Consider the following 10,619-nt stretch of genomic DNA (forward strand, 5'->3'; position numbering starts at 1 on the left):
ACCCAGACATAACAAATCCATCAGTATTCAGAGTGGACACCCGCAAATTTGCGATAGACTGCTCCACCTTGGCTTCACAATCCAGCGGGGTCTTTGAAGCCAAACAGAAGCGTATCAGCAACACCGACGCGATTGGATCAATCCGGCCACAAACGCTTACCCTATTTGGCGTGAGAATCGTCACAACGTCTATTGTGACTTGCCTCGTGTTAAAATGACCTCCCATGCTGTGCTCGCCTTGTGCCCTTTTGGGTCATCTTCTTGCCTGTCCGTCTTCGCACGCCTCTCCGCGAGTGATGGCGGGCCTATCCGTATCAAAATTTATTTTCAGTCAGTCGCGAACTCAGCGATGCTGCTTCGTTTGAGATGGGGATATCACGCCTAGCGTCAGACGATGGCTTCGACCAACCTAGCCAATCCTGCAGAGGAGCATATCGCAGTGGCAGAGTTCCCAGTCAGCATGTCCATGCGTGCGCGGTGACCGGCTTTGCTTCCAATGTGATATCCTACCATAGTGTTCCCGTTTGGTGACCACAAGGCTGTCCATGGGGTCTGGGCACGATTTGAGCGCCAGGTTGCTAGGCATACGCCAGCAGGGAGGTTCCCGCAGTCATCTGAGAGTCCGGGCACGTCCTGAGCTCACCCTGCTCGTCGAAGCAACTCGCCATGCTCTTGAGACCGCAGAGCTGGGACGTCTTCTACGATCCAACGCGAAGACGGTTAGAAAAATCAGTAGCGGCTTGAAAAATCGCGAATCGTTACCCAGCGTACCGAGGAGGGCATCTCTGCGACACGACCTGATCGATGGTTGTATGCATCGTCTGGCTGCCTTCGCACAGCACATCCTGGACCATTGCATCTCGGGATAGAGCAATGTGCTCTAGATCTGCCCAACGGGCTACCTGCTAAGCAGGCCCTGTTTGTCTTGATCAGAGATGTGCTCAGTGCTGCCAAGGATACTTGCCTGATCTACCGCACTTCCTGCTTCATCAACTCTGCTGCATAGGCAATTCGACATCAGGAATCAGAAGAAATACTGTACCGTCTCGGTCTGCATGTGCACGGGTATCATCGGGTATGATATCGCTAGGTGAGTCGTACTATCGCCTTCATCGCTGCGAGATGCTTGTCGTTCCTTTCGAGTCCAACGCCTCGCAGATTCTGCGTGGCGGCCATTCTCAATTCCACAGCCACGCCTCTAGGCTCAGCCACTGATGTGGCGCTGCGCAGCGATTTGGCCTTGTTGTCCAAAGGCCTCTATCTCACTGCCTTATATAGCCGCCGATTCACCGCCATGTGACGTCACCGCCCATTCTTCGCGCTCAATGCCATATCTCAAACGTCGAACCTCAGCATCGATATCATACCACTAATGATTGCAAGAACAGTGCACAGCCATCAAACCCTCAGCTCTCAAATCTCACCCAGCCAATCCTCGACCTCACCCCACACCTTCGCCCGCACCCGCTCATCCCACCACCCCATCATCAGCACGTCGTGCACCCCGTCCTCCACCCAGATCGTCCGCACATCCACCCCATCGCGCTCCATTCCGCCTACAAGCTTCATCACCTCCCGCTCCAGCCGCTCCGCATCCCCCAGCACAATGCACGCACGCGAGAACTCGCTGAACAGGCTCAGCCCTCGTGGCGACGATATCTGCGGCCGCGCCAGGCTCGTGGGGCTCGGCTTCAGCCCGTTCACCTCGCCATTCGTAGACGGCTCGAATGGTGTCTCGGGCTCAATGGCGGGCGTCCCAGGCACCGATGTCATCTCCCGCAGGCGCTTCCGCGCTGCCGTGTCCATCTGCTTGATCGTCAGGTCCTGCACGCTGTGTGCGAACGCATCGCCATAGTATGCACGCAGCACGCGCATCGACGCCGGGCTGACGTATGGGCTGTGCATCGTCTCCAGCGGATTATGCCCGAGGAATGTCCGCTGGAGCAATGCCCGAGGCTCGGGCGTGTCGACGAGGTAGTCTGTGCTCCCGTGCGGCCGCGGGATGTAGGACGACGGAGACTCTGGGAATGCATGTGCTGCACGCGCTGTCAGCTAGGGGTCCGTCCCTTTCGACTGCAGAATGCGTACATGGATCGCAGGACGGAGAGAGCAGAAGAAGCCCGTCCGGAGGGGGCAGCACGCCCTCGTCTCTGATCCACCGCGCTAGCGCGAGCACCAAGTTCCCACCCGCGCTGTCGCCTATTAAAACGACCTTGCTCTGCGTCGCACGCGCGACCCGCTGCTTGATTGCTTCACTGCTTCCCTCATGTCCGGCTTCATCCGGCTTGTAGATTGTGGGCAGCTGGTCCGTCTCCGGTGCCGTTCCACTTGATGTACTGTGTGGGATCTGGGAGCTGTCCGAGTCCGGCGTTGCATCCGTCGGCGGGCGCTGATGCTGGCGAACAATGTGCGCATACACTGCCGCTGCGTCTTGCACGGCGGCAGGGAATGGTGCGTGTTGCAGGAGGCGATACTCCACAGCTATGAGCGACCTGGCGTTAGCATCCACGAGTCGTACGCACCGGTGGACAGGACGCACCGTATATCTGATCGAACGCTTTGTCCTACATCAAGGGAGTCGTTCGTCAGAGGGATTGTAGCTCATTGCCGCAAGAGAAGCACCTTGGTTAGCTGACGGGGTATCTTGGACGTCGACGAGCTCTCGTGCGCTGACATGTGGCAGTAGCCCCCGCCGTGCAGAAAAATGCCGATAAGGGGTTTGTTACCGGCGCGCGCCTCTACATCGGACGGAGACGTTAGCGCAATGCCAGACTCCTTGCGCTGTATGCTGCCTAGGTACAAGAATACGTTCAAATTTGTTCGGCACTGGTTAAGACACAAAGCAGCCCGATTCACACATATACCAGCAGAACCGACCACGCTGCTGATTTGTCGAATGCCAATTCCAAGCCAGCCACATTCTCTCTGAGCCTCACCAAGCGCATGGAAGCAATGACCATAGGAGAAGCGCAAACGCATTTAAGGCGTCTTCTCTACGATTGCAACCTCATCGCGAAGTGGACAGCACTGTTATCTCCGCGTGCGATCCTACGCGGGAAAGCAATATCTTTAGTCAAACGGTAACGTACGGGATATGGGGCATACTTTTGGAGGAGCCTAGCCATAGCGGCAGGAGAAGCAATCGGTGCACCGCATACTATAATGGGTGCAAAGGCCGCTGTGACTTGTCGGCATGGCTCATTTATAAGAGTCTTTCCCGGTCCGCGGACCAAGCCATCACCAGACTTCAAACAAGAACCACGCGTGCACGGAACAAGAAAGGAGTATTCGCGCTTGGACCTCGGGCAATTACGAGTGAAGAGATCCGGTCCCGCTCTGAGGTATAAGGCTCCGTGGCCTTGACCTCGCGATGTCCGCACCGCGTCAGACCAAGGCGTTCTTCCCGGAACGTCTGAATCGTAGAAAAATATGGCACTAGGCATTCTCATTGAGGACTGGCACAATTTGGCCGGCGTGACAAGGACGCGCCGTGAGGGATGCCAGTCGATAGTCGGGTGCAATCTCCGGTCACAATAATACCCTGCTATTTTGCCGCATTATGAGAAATCGAGGTGTCAACTCAGAGCGACGAAACGTCCAAGGAGCAACTCATGTAGAAGAGTCGTGGCAATCAACACACCTTCAGATCCATACTTTGGCCAAAGGAAGACACCCACCCGCTTGAGCGGCACTTGTCTGTCCGCCACAATGCCAGTGCGCAGACGCTCCGGCAGCGGGTCCACCCACTCGAACCGAGTCTCCTTGAGCGCACGGTTATCACACGCCTCCTCCGGGCGCGTGCCCCAGGTGACGCCCGCGCGCTCCGTAACCTTGTATATGCGGATGAAATTGACGGCGACGATCTACTTTATGGACCAAGAGCGGCGGGGCCGGGACCTTCGCGGCAGGACGGCGTATAAGAGGACCCAGAAGGGCACCATGAGCGTCGTAACCATGCGGTGGACGACATAGATGGCCTTGAGAGGCTGCCGCGCGAACGGCATAGACTGCTGGTATCTGAAATCTTCGCGAGACACGTTGGAGGAGGAGGAGAGGGAATATTCATGAGTGCGGAAGGGGCCAACTGGTAACTCGGATCGCCCCGCGTGACGTCACCACATGCATCGCGGTCACGCGTCCGTGAGTTCAGAACGCGATCGCACATCGCACAGCGATCGGAAGGCGACGCGCTCGGCGAACGCAGTGGCCGCCTGTGCGGGAAAGGTCGACTTGTCTGGAAGGACAACATCACCAAAACCGTTCATGAGCTGGAGGATGCGCTCCTGCCGCTCTATTGTGTTTTGAAAAACATTCCATCTACAGCGGCACAACACGACAGCACGAGGAGACAAGAATACGGAAGCACAGCACGAGAACGTAAGGAGACGACAACACACAGGTAAAACACAACGCTCGAGAAGTCCGTGCCCAATTCCGCCGCGGTCACAGCCTCTGCGACGGCCTCGAACCTTTGGGCCCAGATGCTACTGGCAACTCGATATTCACTCGGGCCTCGTACGCTCACTTCTGCAAGTTCATCAACTTTTGGACCCGCACATAGTTCTTTTTGTACGTGCGTTGCCTATTTTGGAGACATCTCGAGACGCAGGTTTGAAGCTCCTCGAACGCGTCGTACACTACATTCTCTTTGGCTTTGAGGCAGTCCAATTCATGGGTGAGGATCTTGACGTGCGCAATCGCACGTCGTGCGGCCGAAGCGACGAGGGGCGAGTCGTCCGATCCTTGCCCTTCCACGTCGGCGTCGGCGTCGTGACCAGGTTCGCCGTCAGACTCCTCCTCATTTTCGTCTTCGTCATTGAGATCACGGTCGGTAGCGGTGGCGGCGGCATTGACGGTGGCATCTGCGGTCGTGTCTTGCACATTGTCCGTCTCACCTCCACCGTCTCCCTCAATCGTTCCAAGGATGTTCATCTTCACGTCAACGAACTCCGCTAACGCGCCTTCGAAACTGTTGCCGCCCTGGCCCTCAGTCTCGTCGACAGACAGCCTTCTCACCTCCGGAATGAATCCGTCTGAGGTTACCTATCGCCATGCCATCAGTCTGTCTTCTCCTCAAAGACCAATGACTGTCGAGGACATGTACTCACCCTCGACGGCCCGCGTCCCTTCTTCCGTTGCGGACGCCCATCGGACTTGCTGCCTCCGCTAGCACCAGAGTCGCAGCGAGCACGTTTGGACGGCCCGGCATTGTCCTTACTTCGGGGCACTCCACACCTCACTATCACGAACTTGTCGAAAACGAAGGGCAGCGCCGCCCTCAACGGCGCCTTTCCCTTGCCGTCTTGACTGGCTGATGCACGGAGACGCGCTTACATCGCCCGATGTCAGAGTTGTGTCGCATGAGAGCGGGATTCCCGTCAACTTACCCTCCATCTGGTCCAGCCGGTTCTGGAGCATGTCGTGCAGCACACAACAGTTTGGATCGTCCTTGATGCGATCCCGCTCGAGCACCTCCTGTTTCAAAACATTGTCAGTGTCAGGTACCACGAGATGTAAAACTCACCTTGTACGCTCGAAGCAGCTCGCAGTATTCTCCCGAAGTCCCTCCGTTCCCCTCCAAACTGCGAATCGTGTCCTTCATTTCCATAAAAATTCTCGCAACATAGGGCAGCCGAAGGTTTCCATTGGCGTAATAGGACGAATCGTCGCTGATGACATCCTCCAAGACCTGCAAGGTCATGGTGGTTCGTCGCAGAGTAGGACCATCCGAAAGAGCGAGAATCAAGCGACCTATAAATCAGTACGATAAACGACAGGGATCTCGTCTCCAAGCGACAAAGAAGCAGTCTTTGTCGCACTTGCATAATCCGCCATCCCGATTGGCTGGTGTCGCCTACTCGCTGTGACTCGCATCCCCTTCGACGCTTCGCGTGACGTCATCTCCTGCATCTCGGTCCCGCACGCGTAAGTCGAGCACACGGTGACCGTCGGTCTCTGGTCGGGCTGCTATCCCGTCCGTCTTGTCCACCATGTCCTCTGCCCTCCCACTCTGCCGCCGCGCCCTTCTCCGACGTCTCATGTCCACCTCGCCGCGCCGTGCCACAGACTCCTGGCTTCTCCCGAACATCCCCGAGCACCTTGCAAAGACGACCACTCCCGCCGATGCGCCTCCTCCGCCTGCACCCCTTCCTCGTCCGGGCGAGAGTGTAGAGACCATGCGCGCCATGTACCAGTCGCGCAGGCGGGGCACCCTCGAGAGCGATCTGCTGCTCAGCACGTTCGCAAAGGAGCAGCTCTACACAATGAATGAGGCGGAGTTGACGGAGTTGGACATTCTTGCGGGCTTCTGTGGCGCTCCTTACAATTACGTGCTCAGTCATTCCGGACTATGTGCACATGCACGGTGAATACCTCATCCCTTATAGCTCGTAACTGCAATGAGCGCGTGAACATTGGCGAGACCTACAACCTGTGAGTTGCCTACATTCTGATGTGCGTGAGGGTTGCGCTATCGAGCTCATTTGTATCACTTTGCAACATCAGCTCGTGTTGTAGGAGCACATCTTGAGCTTTGCTCTTGATGAAGAATGAAGAAATTTACGTAGTGAGCACGGAGAAGGTCTCGCAAGGCGAATGTGACTTGCCGTCTGTTCGCTGTTGCGGATAATCAACAAACACTCGCACGTTCTGGATCCTTCGTTGTCCTCGGCTCGCACATATAATGCGAGACCTCATTCGACCGTCCTTGGTCTCCAATACCCCGTGGTTCCATGGCCACGCCTTTGAACAGAGGGTACGGAGTGACAGGTTACTCTGATCATAGTCAGTGTCGACATTGACTATGTCGTATTGGACGAAAGCTCGCAAAGTCTCCACCGGCCACGATGATGGATGATGGATACGCCACATCGGCGGTGGCTGAGGCGATTTCATGATCACTCGGAGATCCCCACTTATCGATCCTACTCCGCGATACTCCCGATGGATCTTGCAAGCGCGTTCTATCGCGTAAAGGTAAATCCGACGTGGAGAGGTGGGTCGTACATCCCACTCAACTCAAGCAAATTCCGCCTTGACGTTCATGTCGTATTTGTCAAGATTCACGAGATATTGCAGCGAGAGATGCATTCCAGCGAGCGAAAAAAGATAGGCGCGACCACCTCCAGCAACTGTTCTCTCCGGCCGATGATCCGAGATGCCGCCGCCACAGCACAATGTAGCCACCGACTTACGCAGATTTTACCATCTGGCATACTGTTCATTTTACTCATTCATACTCATTTTCTGTAGACCTTATGATTCTCCTGTGACTCTAATGAGCTGCAGCTGCCATGTTCCGTCAATACAAAAGAAAGATGTTGTGCTAATTCGCGGTTGCGGTTACTCCATAACAAGCGAGATTCCCACGCCTCACTTTGAGCCGTGACGTCATGCAAGCCATACGGCTTTCTAGGGATCTCTCGCTGAAAGGCTGCTGTACATCTTGTAAACGCATGTGATGTAACTGCTGGCTGCAGTGCAGAATTATTGGACTCTAGAAGTGCTCTTGAGCAACATGATTGATCTTACAAGAATGTATGTATTGATTCCCTCTATATGGGCATTCCGGTTCTGGGATGGACAGGCAGCTCTACAACAAAGTATAGTACAGTGGCCAGCAAAGTATGTACAAATCGATGTGTTCTAGTATGTCACCTCTGTTTCCCAAACATGGTCAAACCTGCTGTGGCTGCCGGCCTGTAGATCTGTGGCTGCTGTGGCTACGGCATCTCGGATCATCGGCCGGAGAGAACAGTTGCTGGAGGTGGTCGCGCCTATCGTTTTTTCGCCCGCTGTCACATATGCCGTGCTGTGGATTTCACGGATCGAGTCCCGTCAGATGTGCTCAAATATGCCGATATGTGAACTGTTTGAACACAGAATGATAAATGTGAGGACCCATCAGGCAGGCGTCTCTTCCACCTGCGTATCAAGTGATCTCGCCAGCACAAAAAGGATAGGAATGCGATTTTGTCGTGCTGCTGATGTTTCACCGTGGACCTAGGCACGTAACGGACTAACGGTGGTAAAGTCGCCGCAATTGTCCACGCGGGACTGGATCATCTCACGTCTTGATCTGCTGTGAGTACAGTATTGTATTGGACCAGATTACGCTGAGAGGCCTTGAGCTCAGACTAGACATCCATCATGCCGTGGTGATCCAAAGTCTGGCTACACACACTATGATGATAAGCAGCTGTGCCTTGAGGCAATGGGCGTCATGTCCCGCATGGCATTAGGTGCACTTCTGCGACGGCGATCCCCATACACGCGACAGCTGATGTCAGATGATGGCGGGCGGAGAGCGAGGCATCCCGTCTCGGCGACGCTCACACATTTGCCAGCGGACGGACACCGGTCAAATGAGGAATCAAGGCAGATCGTCTAGCCCTCCCGTCTCTAGACTCGTCGATGGCCCTCCTCACGGTACGGAAAGAGTCATCCGAGTCTGGCCGGGCATGGGACCTGCATGGTCTGCCTCCGCTTATCATGCTGTTGCCAGCTTGTAACGATGACGGCACATTGGATTGTACCAAATTCGTCGTAGTCGCTCCGCTCTGCTATGCGCTGTTGGCACCTCATGTACATACGCGTGATCAGCCCTGGCAGAATAATTACAATCATGTCGTTGGCGACCTGCCGTTGCACAACATGACAGAACGCGCAAAGTCCTGTGTATTCATTTGGAACATCTCGCCATGTGGGATCGCTGATGACTTCATCCTTGAATTACGATTGGTACGACAACAACAACAACAGCAGCAGGCTCTGATATATGCGACCGTTATAGATACATAGCGGACCGTCCGATTCAACACATACAATAAGAATAAATTATCAAAACCAATATCCATCGACGTATCAAGCGTCTTTCGGCATAAAGTAGCGAGAGGCATCGAAGCCCCGCAGAGTCTCCGTGGGGAGCAGCGTGCTGACCATGAAGTCCTTGCAAGCGCTCATTGTCACGCCTTCATAATGGCGTTTGAATGCGTCCTTGCGATTGAACCTCCAGTCGCATGCTGGGCATCGATACTCCTTGTTGCCGTGCACAGTGGCGAGATGCCTTATCGCCTCGTTTCGCTTCTTGTAGGTACGATGGCATTTGGGGCAAGCCCACCGGTTTCCCTAGGATCACATATCGTCAGAAACATTGGCATAAACACAGTGAGACGAACTCACCACGCGGTAGACCCCTAGGGTGTTGCCTGACGGATGAGGCTCGGCGGTCTCCTCGACCGAGCCAACGACGTCGTCCTGGAGCGGCGGCGTCACGATTGTATCCGAGGAGCTGGTCTCCTCGGACTGGTGTCCGTGCGCGCTTCCGCTGCCGGCGGAGGACTCGCCATCATCCGAATTCGAATCCGAATCCGAATAGTCGTAGTCGTAGTCGTAGGCGTCGTAGTCGTCTTCATTGTCGTCGCTGTCGTTGTCGCTGTGGTGGTGGTGGTGGTGGTGCTGCTGCTGGTGGTCGTCCTCATCCTCGTCCGACCAGTATCCCTCGACGAAGGGATCATCTTGAAGCGGCCCTTCTGGAACATCCAGCCAGTCTCCTTCGGGGACTGGCTCCAGGAGTCCCGGATTGTTGGTGCCGAGAACCGTGGCATCGTGGTCATGGATGGACGCCATGTCCAGCAGCAGCACAGAATATCGATCTTGCATTTGATCGACGCGCTTCAATGACTTCACCCTGGTCTCGTCGCCGTCGTCATCGTCACAGAAGTCGCCCCGCTTTCGCTTCGGCGGATACGCATACGATCCGACTTGAGGGAGCACGGGAGCGTCCGACGGATTGGTGGACATCACGTCATCGGCTCGTCGCGAGTATATCAAGGTGGAAGAAGAGCGCCGGGGAGAAGGGCGATGGGGAGGGGGGGAGGGCTGGCAGGTAGGTGGTTAAGTGATTAGGTGTACAGGGGGGCGGGTGGCCTGAGTAGACGAGTAGGCGGGGGAGGAGGGCGCGAGTGGGCAGGTCTCGTATCCTGAAGGCACCGTCGATCTGAAGCCTGAAGGGACCGCCAGCGTAGACCAGTCGCCGTATAAATACTGTAGTCCACCCTCGCTTCTTGGGGGCCCCACGCCCAACAACACCCAAGTCGTGACCTACCAAGACCGCACCATGCGGATTCCCGCCCATCAGTCGGGACGAGAAGTCATCCATGGACAAGGTGCAGCCCCAAGCGAGATCGACATCTTCAGATCTTCATCCGCGACCGTTCGTCCGTCTCGTCCATCTCGTCATCTGATCTCCCGGACCTCGGGGACATTGCCACTCCATGCCGCAATTGGGAACCAGCCCTGGACCCTTGCCCGCCGCCATCTCCTCCTAGTCATCCTCGCGCCTCCCGCCTGCCAAGGCCGTTGCTAGCTTGGTAAGTATCGTGTTCACATGCCCGCCGTAGCGGCACACCCGGTACGAGACCCAGAACGCGCAGGACAGACTGCCCAGTCCGCCGAACGCCACTCACAAAGCGCCCATCTTCTCCGCCCACCGGTCGACGCGTGGACGGACTTGGTTTCCGGAAGCCTCCTCAGTAGACCCACTGGCAATCAGATGCGCACGTCAGGATGCAGGGTCCTCCTTCTCTGTCTCTCCACGTCAGTGTGCTTCGGGGCGCCCC

General features: G+C 55.9%; 3 protein-coding genes across 3 annotated transcripts; 1 reads left to right on the forward strand and 2 right to left on the reverse strand.

The window, feature by feature from the left end:
- Positions 1–3,247: 3,247 nt before the first annotated feature.
- On the reverse strand, positions 3,248–5,701 carry POSPLADRAFT_1047196 (hypothetical protein; the record flags this gene model as incomplete). The annotated part of the gene is made up of 8 exons (XM_024479224.1): positions 3,248–3,435; positions 3,641–3,830; positions 4,164–4,317; positions 4,398–4,469; positions 4,526–5,043; positions 5,109–5,329; positions 5,388–5,475; positions 5,525–5,701. The coding sequence occupies 8 exons, from the start codon at positions 5,699–5,701 to the stop codon at positions 3,248–3,250; spliced, it is 1,608 nt and encodes a 535-aa protein (XP_024337657.1).
- Positions 5,702–5,990: 289 nt separating this feature from the next.
- POSPLADRAFT_1146921 (hypothetical protein) lies at positions 5,991–6,436 on the forward strand (the record flags this gene model as incomplete). Its single annotated transcript, XM_024486003.1, has 2 exons — positions 5,991–6,351; positions 6,387–6,436. The coding sequence occupies 2 exons, from the start codon at positions 5,991–5,993 to the stop codon at positions 6,434–6,436; spliced, it is 411 nt and encodes a 136-aa protein (XP_024337658.1).
- A 2,426-nt stretch (positions 6,437–8,862) lies between these two features.
- On the reverse strand, positions 8,863–9,801 carry POSPLADRAFT_1034449 (hypothetical protein; the record flags this gene model as incomplete). Its single annotated transcript, XM_024477021.1, has 2 exons — positions 8,863–9,126; positions 9,181–9,801. The coding sequence occupies 2 exons, from the start codon at positions 9,799–9,801 to the stop codon at positions 8,863–8,865; spliced, it is 885 nt and encodes a 294-aa protein (XP_024337659.1).
- Between the last annotated feature and the right edge of the window lie 818 nt (positions 9,802–10,619).

This window comes from Postia placenta (assembly GCF_002117355.1).
Source record: "Postia placenta MAD-698-R-SB12 unplaced genomic scaffold POSPLAscaffold_9, whole genome shotgun sequence".
NCBI classification, from domain to species: domain Eukaryota; kingdom Fungi; phylum Basidiomycota; class Agaricomycetes; order Polyporales; family Adustoporiaceae; genus Rhodonia; species Rhodonia placenta.